The sequence below is a fragment of the Dermochelys coriacea genome, chromosome 3, assembly GCF_009764565.3.
Source record: "Dermochelys coriacea isolate rDerCor1 chromosome 3, rDerCor1.pri.v4, whole genome shotgun sequence".
NCBI lineage: Eukaryota > Metazoa > Chordata > Testudines > Dermochelyidae > Dermochelys > Dermochelys coriacea.
Genome location: NC_050070.1, coordinates 7,683,285 through 7,696,652, shown reverse-complemented (window position 1 = coordinate 7,696,652; position 13,368 = coordinate 7,683,285). Strand labels below are relative to the sequence as shown.

General features: G+C 40.3%; 1 protein-coding gene across 3 annotated transcripts in view; it reads left to right on the top strand.

Annotated features, from left to right (window-relative positions):
- The window catches only part of KIF13B (kinesin family member 13B), a 221,803-nt gene that overhangs the window by 158,570 nt on the left and 49,865 nt on the right, over positions 1-13,368 (top strand). For all 3 annotated transcript variants that reach the window (XM_038397207.2, XM_038397206.2, XM_043510083.1), the window contains 6 exons: positions 1,028-1,174; positions 3,801-3,830; positions 5,356-5,455; positions 5,834-5,960; positions 7,458-7,513; positions 9,265-9,389. In XM_038397207.2, the coding sequence (XP_038253135.1) occupies positions 1,028-1,174; positions 3,801-3,830; positions 5,356-5,455; positions 5,834-5,960; positions 7,458-7,513; positions 9,265-9,389 (585 nt within the window). The remainder of the gene's footprint in view (positions 1-1,027; positions 1,175-3,800; positions 3,831-5,355; positions 5,456-5,833; positions 5,961-7,457; positions 7,514-9,264; positions 9,390-13,368) is intronic.

The window sequence follows — 13,368 nt, the reverse complement described above, 5'->3', positions numbered from 1 at the left end:
AGGGAAATACATTGGATACCTTTTATATTTTGAGGTCCTCTATTACCCATCAAACAGGCACAGTGTGGGTAACAGCAGCAGAAACTTTCTCCACACTCCTCTGCCAGTGTGTTTCAGCCCTTATCTGGAGGGAACCACAGATGCTGGAGGATAGGTCATTCTCTATTGTCTACTTAGTGTTTTGGCCACTGTGCTGAAACTGTCAACTGAGGAACCAGTTGACGGGATATTGTTTAAAGATATGGATACCTGGAAACTGGACTGGATCAAATGCTAAAATCAGACTCCTCTCTCACAGGATGTAGAACAGCCATCAGAAAACAACTTTTAGTTACTATCAGCCCAGAACTTGATTGAAAACCCGATGCCAAAGTTCCCATTATCTGAATGCTAATCCTCTTAGTCAGCTACTCCCCTGTTCTCTGGTTCCTGCACATTTACTATTTTAAAATATAATCCACTGTTCAGAGAACTCTATAAAATTAGTATCTGTTAAATACACACTGTACCTCCTGAACTCCCAAACTACTATGATTTCCGATTCTGCTGAGTGTACAGCAGGAGCTACCTAGCAAACACTGTTCCTAGATCTGTGCTGACAACATCAGTGGTGAGGATTTACAATCAGGGAAGCCAGTCTCACAAAAAGTTAATTTCAGCTTCAGTAACGTTCGCCAAATTACATTCTCTCCCCTCAAGTGTACAAAGTCAAAACAGAGCGGGGGAAATCCTATGTTCAGTGTGTTTATTTTTTTTAAACTGTGTCCTTTGAAAAGTTTTCATCAACAGCAAATCATGGGCTCAGTGAATGTCCCACACTTCCTTTTGGATTTAGACCTTGCAGCAGAAGTGGTAGTTCTATCTAACCAATGTCATGTCTCACATGAGAGCTTGCAGTACCACTTTCTATGTAGTGAACAATCACCAGATTCAAATTTACTATATATAAAGCCACCACCAGTAGAGGTCTCTGACACTAAGTTTTCACAGTTCAAAACTTAGTTCTTCAAATTGTTCCCTTGTGAAGGGGCAGTCACGGCAAATCCAAGCTGAAGTGAAGTCTGTGCAGGAATCTGGGACCTTGCCTCTAATGGAAGAAGCCCTACTATCTGTTGGAGTTGGCTGTGTTCAAATAAGGCATGTCAAGTCACAAAAAGTTCATGAGACTCATCAGGTAAGATCCTGTCTCATTAAGAGATCTTTAGCAGGAATAGAAAATGATCATTCAAAGGCTTGCGGATGCACCTAGAAAGCTGTGGAAAGCTTTTTAGACAAATTCGCTTCTGGAGCAACTCCACTGGCTGTAAATTACCTTACTCTGTGTGAAACAGTGACTTCTAAACACTGTTTTGACATTACTCTTTCAGTGAATATGGGTGGGTGAATCCAGATTCTGACTTTCTCTAGGAAATGCTACCAAAAACATTTCCTCTTTGCCAAGGACTTCCACCATAATAAGAATGAGACTTGCAATACTAACACACACTTTTGCTTTACCCCCTTCCTCCTCTTTATTTTAAAATAACCCTACTAAATGAATAAAAACATAAGCCCTTTTCAAGAAGAGTGTTTATACACCCTGTCACAGGGTGGCACAAGTTTTCTTCCCCTTGTCCCTGTGCCCCGTGCTTGGGCTGGCCAAAGAAAAGGTCTGAGACACCTCTTGCAGGTGCTTCACCCATGTTCTTTTATTTACAGTGGCTGTACAGTCCCAATTCCCCCAACTGTCCCCACTCCGATCCCTCACTGGGTCCTCTGGCCTTTGAGGCTTGTGTCAGTCCGCAGACACAGTGCCTCTACCTTTCTGCCTGGCTCGCCCCATTCCTGAGCTCTTCCCTGGGTTTATATGCCTTCCCAGTCATCAACCCAGCTGGTTCCACTAAGCTCAGCAGATCACACTGAGCCTGCTCTTATTAGGGCCTGCAGCTGGGCTCTCTGCTAAGGGTCCTGGCCTATACACCCGGCCACCCTATAGAGAAGCCGGTTCTTTAGCAGGGCACCCAAAGGTTTTATACCTCTGCCCTGTGACATACCCCAAAAAGGTAGAAAAGCCAGACGCTCAATGAAGTCTGCTAGGAACTTTGGTTTTGGTAATTGATTTTCCTTGGAAGACAGTTGGATACAACAGCCATGGGCAGCAGTATCAAACACTAAGAAATTATAATGTATCAATGGGGATTGTACTTAAATAATGGCTAATTTGATTTTGGAAAAGTTTAAAATTAAAGGAGCAAAACTTCAGTTACTTATTTTGAGTTTTAGGAGAGCAGAGATGTTGCTTTTGCATTTTAAAATCACCCTAACGCCCCTTGTCATCAGTTGGAAGTTCAGTGTGGGTGGGAATGAATGAATGGGCTTGTGACATAGCAGCTGCCGCAGTTTCCCCATTTTGGTTGATTGTCTCTTCACAGTGGTCCTCTAGCTCCCAGCAATGTTGGTTGACTTAATGCTTCAGCTAAACTTTACTGCAGGAGAGTCTTCTTTTACGTCTTTGTCTAACTAACTAAACTGAGCAGGCTCCCAAATCTATCTCAAAGCTCAACACTGGGGCGACAGCTAACAAGGCAGGAGTGGTCTGAGCCCAACTCCCTTAAAAAGCCACTCCATCCTGTGACCAGGCCTTAAAGCTTTTAGTTTTACAATTTTTTTGAAAGCTATAATCCACAAAATTAAATAACCTTTTTTTATTAAAGTGACATAACCATCTACTTTGAACCTCTGGGTTCTTGGTCTACATATCTGCAACTCTAGTTTATTTATCTTTCATGTGTATCAGATTTTCTAAAGACCTTGAAACAAAGAAAATGTATGCCTTTTTAATTTTAACTTTCACTTTCACTTACATAAAATTAGCTTTTGTTGCTTAACTCATCACTGGAGTTCCCCATTATCCCTTAAATAGCTAGATAAATATTTACCCAATGAGACTGTAAGTACAGGAATGAATTTCCAAAAATTTTTTGGAAATCCTTTGCTTTTTTTTCATTTTCTTCTTTCAGTGAATGGGGTGCTTTGTGTCTCACTCGTGATTGCCATCGTGATGATACTTTCTACCAGTTTGATGTAGGTCATTTTGATGAAAGGGTCTGTGTCCCATCAGAAAGGACTGAAAATCAAAGTGTCAGAGCTTTTGTGGGGTGACGGCTACTATGACTTTTGTTTTAACTTTTTGGTTTAAGAATGGGTTTAATATGTTAACATTTTCCCCCACTAAATGGCTTGCCTTTAAAAAGCTTGCCTTAAAACTAACCTTTTGTCAAACTTTGGTTTCCCAGGCTTGCTATAACAATTCCTACCTCTTACTAAAAAGGCAGTAAGTTCTGTCTTTAGTCCTATCATGTATCGATCAGAATGGATAGATTGCAAGTGCCTTTTCACAGTAATTATTCGTTCTTATTTAAACCACTCAAATGTTTTGGCAGTCACTTCTTGGCAATTAGATGTAGTGATTAGAATCCTTTATTAATGGAGTTTTCCTTTAATTGTTATGTAAGCTATGAAAATACATTCCAGTTGTTTATACTAAGTGATATAAATCCTCAATTACAATACCCTTTCAAACAAAATTTATAATGGAAAAGTAAGTAGTGAGTGCAAGTGGCACTGCTATTCACTATTAAAACTGTAAAGCTGGTCTACCAGCTTCTGTCCCCAGTATACTACATTGCTGGACATTTTAATCAGAATTACACATACAGATGGTAATATTTTAACCATAAATACTGCTTTTGCACTTAATGTATTTTCTAGTATAAAAGCGTATATGAATGACTTTGATTGGTATATTTTTTTTTGCCTAGGAAGGAGAGGATGATATGGACAGTTATCAGGTAAATACAACAACATTTATCTTTCTTCAAATATAAATATTTGTAGATCAGATTGCCTGGTCTAATTTTCAATATTAGATAAGACATCAACATTGTACATCCCACTGTATGAGGCATGAATATCTAAAAAGTTGCTGTCCCAAAGATGAAAATCTTACTCACATTTTGACGCTATATAATATCTGACCCAGAATTAAGAGGCATTTTTCTCTCTGAAAGAATGGGACACATTAATGTATGTTTCCTGAACAAGGCATAGTTACTTTCATTTTATCTATTCTCTGACATGCTTCCCTTCTGTATCTACAGCCTGTGGATTAGGATTGGCTGTGTTCAGAGCAGTCATGGGTATAATGTTTAAGATGCATAGAAACAAAATATTTCACACTATTTTATGTTATGAACATGGTTTGTATTGGACTTGGGAATAAAATATTGGCTAGTGATCAAAACGGTCCTACTACTCAGGACAGGGATTCTATTCCTAGGTCCACCACTCACTGTGACTTTGAGCTAGGTATTTAATATCTGGTTTGACTTCCCCCCTGTAAAATGGGGATTTTTTTTTAACTTCACAGAGTTGTTGGTGTGGTATAATATTTGATACATTGTTATTAAAAGTACACAGGAATAGGCAATAAACACCTGATGCTCATTGTTGCTGTTACCGGTAGCATAAGCATATAAGGATAGCAACAAGAGACCCTGGGTTTAATTTGGTCTTTGGAGGGCTGGAGAGGGTTCTAGGTGCATTTCTACAAGACTATAGATGTTCAAAACCATGCAGGTTACGGTTTGCTTCATCCTTTTCTCTTGATTGATTAAATGCCTAACAAAGGAGAAGAAATGTTTAGGAAAATCTTAGGGGGGTGGTACAATGAGGAATAATAGGATGAAATTAGGCAAGGGGGAATTCACGTGGAATGTCAGGAACAATATCTTACCAAAAATAGCATGGCCCCAATCCGGCATTATCCTCTATGCTACAGCCCACCCATAATGCAGGATTGGATCATTAGACTGGAAACTCTGTAAAACAAGGACTGGTTCTTACTATGTGTTTGTAAAGCATTTAGGATTAGAGCCTCCATCTGTGCTGATTGTCGTTTCCAGCAATATTAGTGTTAACAATAAAGTGAGGCTGTGGGACAGTCTAAATCCTGTAAATTTCTTATTTCCATGTTTTTGTTGCCTAAATAAGTAATAGGGAATATAAGATAACTGGAGAGAGAGACTTGCCAGATCAAGTCAAAACTTGCAAGGGTGGGGCATATTCCAGTCAGTGGATGTGACTGAATGTGAGGAACAATCCTGTAATAACAGAGAATAATGGATAGACTAGATGACTTAATGGAGATCTCTTCCATATCTCATTTCTATAGTTACCAGAGCACTAATTCAGGGGGAAAAGTGGCCAAAAATAAAAAGTATGAGCAGATGGATTGAAAGCTACTTATGTTTACAAATGGGAAACATTGATTTTCTTGGATCAGTACTTACATTGTAACTTGCTTCATTTACATAGGACAGGGATTTGGAGAGACTGCGTCGGAAATGGCTGAACGTATTGACAAAACGTCAGGAATACCTAGATCAACAGCTGCAAAAACTCGTCGGCAAACCTGGTAGGTGAAACGTTATTGAAATGGGAGGGGTGAGGGTGTATATAGGTTTTTTTGTAATGTGTGTGAAGTTAAGTAGCAAGGGGAAGGAATAACTGAATCTCTGAAATCATCTGTTTGGGGAGAATAACGAGAATAAGATTTTGACAGGCATTCAAGTCACAAATAGAGAGCTCTATAGAGAAAATCTATGTATACTTACAGAGTAATAGGTGTTTTTATTGAAACTGCCAGCAGGGTGACTAGATGAGGTGTGTGTTTGTTTGTTTAATAAAGTCAGTGGCCCACTAACATGTGGGTTGAGACCACCAATACGTATCACAAAAGCTGCAATGGAAAAAATGCCGTCTGTCATTCTGACGGACTGTTGTACTTTTCCAGATAAAACAGAAGATGATGCAGATCGGGAGGCACAACTGTTAGAGATGAGGCTCACTCTTACTGAAGAAAGGAATGCTGTAATGGTTCCTTCTGCTGGTAGTGGGATCCCTGGAGCTCCAGCAGAGTGGTATGAATGTTACTATATTCCACAGTGAATATAAAAATGATGGGCAGCCTGTTCCTGGCTTAGATTGCTGCCATTTTCTGCGTCACCAAATGTGGATTATGTCCGTCATATGACTAAAGTGGTTAAATTAGGAGTGTTAATGTGAATTAACTTCTTGGTCTCAATAATTGAAACCCAGAAACACTCCTTAGTAAATGATACTGTTATTGACCAAAATGTAATTATAACCTTTGGAAAATATTTACCATTGCACTTAGCATTTAAAAAAAAAAACTAGCTGATATGTTAATTATGTAGTTCCTTCACTTAAAAGGCTGCTCAGTCATAATAAAACTCCATCTGCAGGAGCAGTGTAGGTAACAACTGCAGTAAAGGATGCAAAACAGTTTCTATTCTAAGCCCCTGTATTCACTTGCTTATAACTTGGGCTGAAGTTTTCTGTGCTTGGTCTCTACCCAAAGGTAAGCTTTTGGAGGAAAAGCTGATCAGCATTTGAGTTTTTTGGAGAGGGAGCATGGCAGTGAAGAAGGGGACACGATATATTGTGCAGAGTGTGAGGAAAAACTCTAACCGCACTTGCTGACTAGATCCCGTTTGTTTGTTTTTTAAGTTGAACTTTGTTAAAACCAATGCTTTTGAACCATAGGAAAGTCCTCACTCCTTACTGAGGACTTCTTGTATGCATTCTTTCAAGTTAAAAAGCTATGAATATTTGAAAACTCCATATTGAGCATGCACAGCAGAAAACAGTGTAGTTGTAAGATACGTACTTCAGAAGAAACGTATTGTGAATGCATGTGCATCTAGGAAATGTGCAAAGGCTGATTCAAGCAACTTGCTAACTTTTTCTAATTTTGTTTCTTACAAAATCTTTCTAAAATGTGTTATAAAAATAGGAAATTAAAGGGATAATATAGAAGAAAGCATTAAGGTTGCACCTTTAAGTCACAACATATCAGGAAATTTGAAAGTTAAAATGTAAGCAGCAGTGTTAATTTGGACATGTTACACATATGTACTACTTCCTATTCCTATTTTTCTTTTTGGGTGTTTAACAACCAGCATAATAGTTGTGCAATGTGGGAGAGTTAACCTTGCTTTTGGAACCTTAATATTTGCATTTCTTGACTAACAGTCCAACCTTCAGTTGCATTACTAATGCAGAGGTTTTCGCATTAATATGTGTACATGTCAGTGTAAATAAAGAAACTTTAAATTTGCTAATAGGAGTTTAGAGGCAAGAAAACATTTCTGAAAGCAGAAGTCAAATATAATAATTGTGTGGGAACTAGTATAAAAGAAGTACCAATTTAGTTTGAGTCCCTCTGTACCTGCAGGGAGTAAATTAAAATAAAGCCATTTGCCAAGGTTATCATTGGCTTGACCTAAAATCGCAGCTGTGCAGAATGTATTATATTGGCTTGTATCATAAGGTACGTGTGCTGGATAAATCTGCTTCAGTTTAAATGCCACCATTGTCAATATCTTATGTTTTAGGACTCCAGTGCCTGGTATGGAAACCCATATTCCAGTTGTTTTCCTTGACTTAAATGGTAAGAGAGGACAGAGAGCGTTTGAAACAAACTTTGTCTAGCCAATAACATTATAGGAACTAAGAAGCAAACTAATAAAATGAACGAATTCTTTGAGCGGCAGGTTTATTAACGTGAAAAGACTATTAGAACTACATTTATTTCATCCAACTATATTGTTTAATGTTCCAGAATACACAGCAATTACATACAGAATGAACAATACATTTTTATACTCCCTATGTTTTGTAGACCTTAAATAAGTGAAAAGACAGGAAGAAGGGAGATATAAAATAACAAAGGGAATAAAACTTAGAAGCTAACAATAAAAGCCAGTTGTAAATGTGGAATAATCATTCAAAAAGAATGGTTCTAATGGAGTCCCACAGATCGCTGTTCTTGGCCAGTGCTCTTTAATATCTTTATCAAAGATCTGGAAAAAAATTGCTGAAAAAGTTTGCATATGACACAAATGAGTGGAATGGTAAGTGAGAGTATGTTAGTTATGCAGAGTGATCTTTGTCACTTGGTATACTGGGCTCACTTGCCTTTTAATACATCCAGATACAAGGTCATACATATAGGGACAAGGAATGCAGGCCACACCTACAGAATGGGGGACTGTATCCTGGAAAATAGAGATTCTGAACAGGACTTAAAGGTCCTAGTGGATAACCAGTAGAACATGATCTGCTAGTGTGATGATGTGGCTAAGAGGGGCTAACATTGTCCTTCGATGTATAAGCATCAATAAGAGTACAGAGGTGGTGTTATCTCTATATACAGCATTGCTGTGACCATTAGTGTGATGGATGTCTTTCTAAAAGATGTATGGTCTAGGTCAACCAGAAGTTCTGGGACTTGATACAGGAATTATTGGATGAAATGATCTGGCCTTTGTTATGCAGAAGGTCAAAATGGATGATCATAATTGTCCTTTCTAGCCTGAAACTAGATGAAAATAAAATTGTGCTGGGATTTCGAAGGGAGTTAGGCACATAGTTCTTAGGTATCTTTGAAAATTCCAGCCTAGATGAATAGTAAACTCAAGGAATTCCCAAGCTGAGAAGTTTCTGACAAGGGATGTAAAGCGGGAGGGAGATAAACTGTTTCATAGATATAATATCATTGAATTAATAATAACTTAATTAATGAATTAATTCATAACTTTGATATTGGCGCTGGTAAGTACTAGAATGACTACCTAAACTGAGGCCCTGCTCACATGACCACAGGTCGGTGACTGACTACACATAGCTCGACCAGAAATGTGTTTGAGAGCAGTTTTCCAACATATGTTGGCTGTTAGCACAAGGAACGCATTGTTTTTTAAATTGTTCCAGATGAAACTGCTATAGTTTCTTTGCCCTAGATAGCCTATACTGAAGTTCTAAACAAGGGTGTGACACAATTTGTAACCACATTAGCTGTGGATGCAAATATAGTACCTGATGTTCTGTGACCAAGTCTGTAATGATTTCGAACACTGCTACAAGTCCCAGGGTATGAAGGACCTCATATAGCACACTTCATACCAAAGGCTTCCAAAGCACAAGCACACTCCCTGTACAATGCAACACAATAGTTTCAGGCAAAATAAAAAGGATACCTTGTTGAAATGAAACTATGGTGGAATTTTACATAGGCAGAAAGTAATTGTCCAAACTGGCATTTGGCCAGTACACAAGAATTAATGTCGCTACTCTTGTGCTGTTTTGAATGGAGTACAGTTCTTGTTTCTTTTAACATTTTTGAGTCTTCTGTGCTCCTAGCGGATGACTTTAGCTCTCAAGATAATCTTGATGACCCAGAACCTGGTGGATGGGATGCTACTCTCACTGGGGAAGAGGAAGAGGAATTCTTTGAATTGCAGATTGTAAAACACCATGAGAGTGAGGTAAGCAAAAGCACAGCCCAGAATGCTTAAGATCAGGAGTCTTATCTTATTAACCTCTTCTTAACAGGGCTTGTCTACACAGGGAGTTATTCCAGAATAACTATTCCACTTCCAAAGTGGATTAAGATAATTCACAACAAGGCACTCTTTTATTCTAAAATAAAAGCATTCACACATGGAGTTAATCTGTTTTTAATTCATACCTTATCTAATTCTGGATTACCTTTCATGTGTAGGCAAACTTTTACCTAGACATCACAGGAGTGCATCTAGACTGACACATCAAGTATACAGCTCTTGTACTTTCTAAGGCTGATTGTTTTTAGAATTGTTCTCTAGGAATGGAATTTTATTATATTCCCCCCAAAAAACTACATTAAAGTGGAGTTGTAGTTGTTTAGGTGCCTTAACGGTGCATTTCCATATCTTAGCATGTTTTGATTTATTTTCAGTGTAACCTTAACTCTGAATTTCCTGGTTTTGTAATGCTTGGTTTTGCGATAATCGCAACATTCCTGTAATTTTTTTTTTTAAACCTTTTTTCAAGTTACTGGTACTTACTCTAAACTTTAACTCCAACTTAACACAGTTGTTTTGTCTGGGAATTTCCTCAGACTTCTAAAATTATTAAAAATTTTCTGCATGCACTCTAAACAAGAAACCCAAAGAGAGTTCTACCATGTGATATTTCTAATTATTTGAAGATACGTAGTATCAACTTTCCATAATTTTATTTTATGAGCAGGGAAATTCCTTTTTCCCCCGTCAAGCCTAATAGGATTTCTTTATTTTACCACTGTTCAGGCAAAATATTTCTCAGCTGTCAAGCAAAAAAAAAAAAAAAGGGGGGGGAGGTGTTTTTAAGTGAAGTATACTGAAATTTGTCTTTCAAACACTCACATTGTAATCAGTTCTGCTCTTTCTGGAGTGTCTTCATAAGAGCAAAATGGAATGGTCCTGTCCTATTAAAAGGTATAGTCAAAAATCTGGGAGGTTGGTAGCTCTTTTTCAAAGGGAAATGTCCTTGAGTTTAAAGAATTCTCAGTTCTTCTTTGGGTGCTGGTCCCTATGTGTGTTCGACACTTGGGTGCGCGTGTCCCTGAGTCCATAAATTCTAACAAGCAATGTCGGTTGGCCTGCACACGCGCATTAATTCTCCTTTTGCTCCAGACCAAGGGCATAAGAGGAAGTATTGACCAACACCTTTCCAGTTCCTTCTTACCCATCGCATGCCCTGACTCAGAATTCCTATGTCCACAGATTTCTCCAACTTTTCTCTTTCGTAGCCTGTAAATAGTTTTATAGTAGTTTAGTTAGTTAGTGTAGCTTGTTCTTTCCCCATACCAGAGATGCTCTCCCCGAGATCTGGGTCTATGCCCAGAGCTTCAGGGTTCAAGCACTGTCTTGCCCTCACTCCTTCTCCATGAGCACCGATCACAAATACTGTCTCTATTGCTTGGGTAAGATGTACATTCCAGCAAAGTGCATCATCTGTTGCTCGTTTCCACTGCAACCACGTGAAGCTCATGATCTTCACTTAAGGAAACACCTTATGAAGAAGGCGATGAGACCTCACTCTGATCCAGGCCACAGAGACACCTACACACGCTGTACATTGGCTCCATCAGATGAGTAATGCCCCTGACATAATCTTAGAAGCAGAGTCTGCAAATGCTAAGCCCAAGGACTCTTCTTCCACAACTTCCCTTAAGAGTAGGGGGCACTCTCACAGTTGCAAGGACAGATCCCTGTCCAGGTGTGTCCATAAGATATCCCTCCCAAAGCCCATCTAGGCTGGGTGAGCCTTCGTTCGTGGATCCTATAGATCCAGGATTTTGGAGGTCAAAGTGTACAAGAAAAAGGATCTGTCACTGGCTCTGGCTTTGAAACATGAGGACTGACATCTGCTGGTTCCATCCAGAAGTGCTGGAACTGACTCTTCATTGATACCAGCCCTCCCTTCAGAGGACAACCCAACTACAATTTCGTGGGACATGTCAGAACCATCGGTCCCGACCACTGGAACACCCAAAATTCCAGGTGTCCATACAGACACCTACATGACACCAGAGGATATATTCCTCCCTTACCCTCAGCCTCCTCTCTCCAGCCCAGTCCTCCAAAGGGAAATTGCCTCACTGGAGGACAAAACTGCTTTAGTGCCACAAGAACCATCCCCTCTCTAACCCATGGGCAGGAGCATCCACCCTCATATACTTTCCACCTCACCAATGAGGAGAGAGCAGTTAACAGACTCAGATGAGTCAGGCACCCCAGCCAGTCCATCTCCTCCTAGAGATCTGAGCCCTGATAAATAGTCGAGGAGATACGGATGTTATCCGGTGCTATGAGGTCTCTGCCATCTGATTGATCCCTCCTTTTGGCTTTATTGGGGCCCATGGAATCTCTGTGGCAGACACCCCAGATCCATCCAAGAGTCATACAACACCTCTCCTCGGCACCCACCAGATCTATCACAGTACAAGGAGGAGGTGGTCATGGATTCGGATCTACCGGCACCAATGAGAATCTCATCCGAGCTCCAACTGAAACTGTCACTCCATCCTCACCATCTCCACTGGACGACCATAGGCATACCAGGAGCTACTGCAGAGGGTAACCAATGGCCTCCAGATACCACTGGAGGAGATCCATGACTTCCAATACCATCTCCTGGATATTCTGTATGCTGCAGGTCCAAGCAAGATAGCCTCATTAACTGAGAGTGCTATCAAGGAGCCAGCCAGAGTGGTCTGGCATACCTCCATCTCATGAGTCCCCATGCCTAAAAGGACTGAGAGATTCTATTTTGTTCCTGCTAAAGAAGCTGTATGTCTTTTCTCCCACCCAGCACCCAAATCCCTGGTGGTACATTAAGCCACAAAGAGAGTTACAACATCTCAAGACTACTCCGGCTCACAAGGACTCAAAGAGGCTGGACATTCTGGAGGAAAAAAGGTTCATACCATGAACTGTCAGGCCTTGTTAGCAAAATATGATTTTAAAATTACTCTAGGCTGGCCGACTATAAGGACAAGCTTCCCCCTGAGGACGGAGCCGAATTTCAGTCCTGGATAGAGGACAGCAAGTTGTTGTTGGCAAAGGCATTTCTTCTAGTTCCAGTGGATGCAGTGGATTCTGCATTCAGAGGCTTGGCCACTGACATAGTAGTAAAGCGTGAATCTTGGCTTCACTCTTCAAGGCTCCCCAAAGAGGTCCAGAACACTCTACAGGATCTGCCTTTTGACAGGCAAAATTTGTTTAATGGAGAGCAGATGAGTCCCTACACTTGCTGAAAGACTCACGGTCAACTCTACTCCTCATGGGAATTTACACCCCAGCCTTGAAGAGACACCAGAGGCAGATGTATAGGCCAAGGCCAACCTCTCCACAGACATTATACCACCCACATCCCACCATAAACATCAGGCTTCAAAGACATCAATTTTCAGCTATCATATCTCTGCCTATTCTCAGCCACCCACTAAAGGCTACCTTTAGTACCTCCGGTGATATCCTTCACTGCTCTTGATGCCACTTAACTCTACCCGCGTTATCTTTGGTCAGTCTACTCACCAAATGAGGATCACATCAACACCAGAGTGGCCATTCCGACCAGGGTCATTGCCTGTCTTACCTGGTGGTTGACTCCAGAACCAGTGAAAGTAGAAATCCCCTTCAGTGCTCCTGCCCCAATGCCACTTTTCTAACGGATCCATCCCTTATGAGTTGGAATGCTTACATGAACAACCACACTGTAAAAGGTACCTGGACCCCACAAAAGGCCAGACTTCACATCAATCTACTGGAACTGAGGGCAGTCTGCTAAATCTGCTTATGGATGTAGAAGCCCTCTACACCAACATTCCACACAAAGATGGGCTACAAGCCGTCAGGAACAGTATCCCCAATAATGTCATGGCTAACCTAGTGGCTGAACTTTGTGACTTTGTCCTCAACCATAACTATTTCACATTTG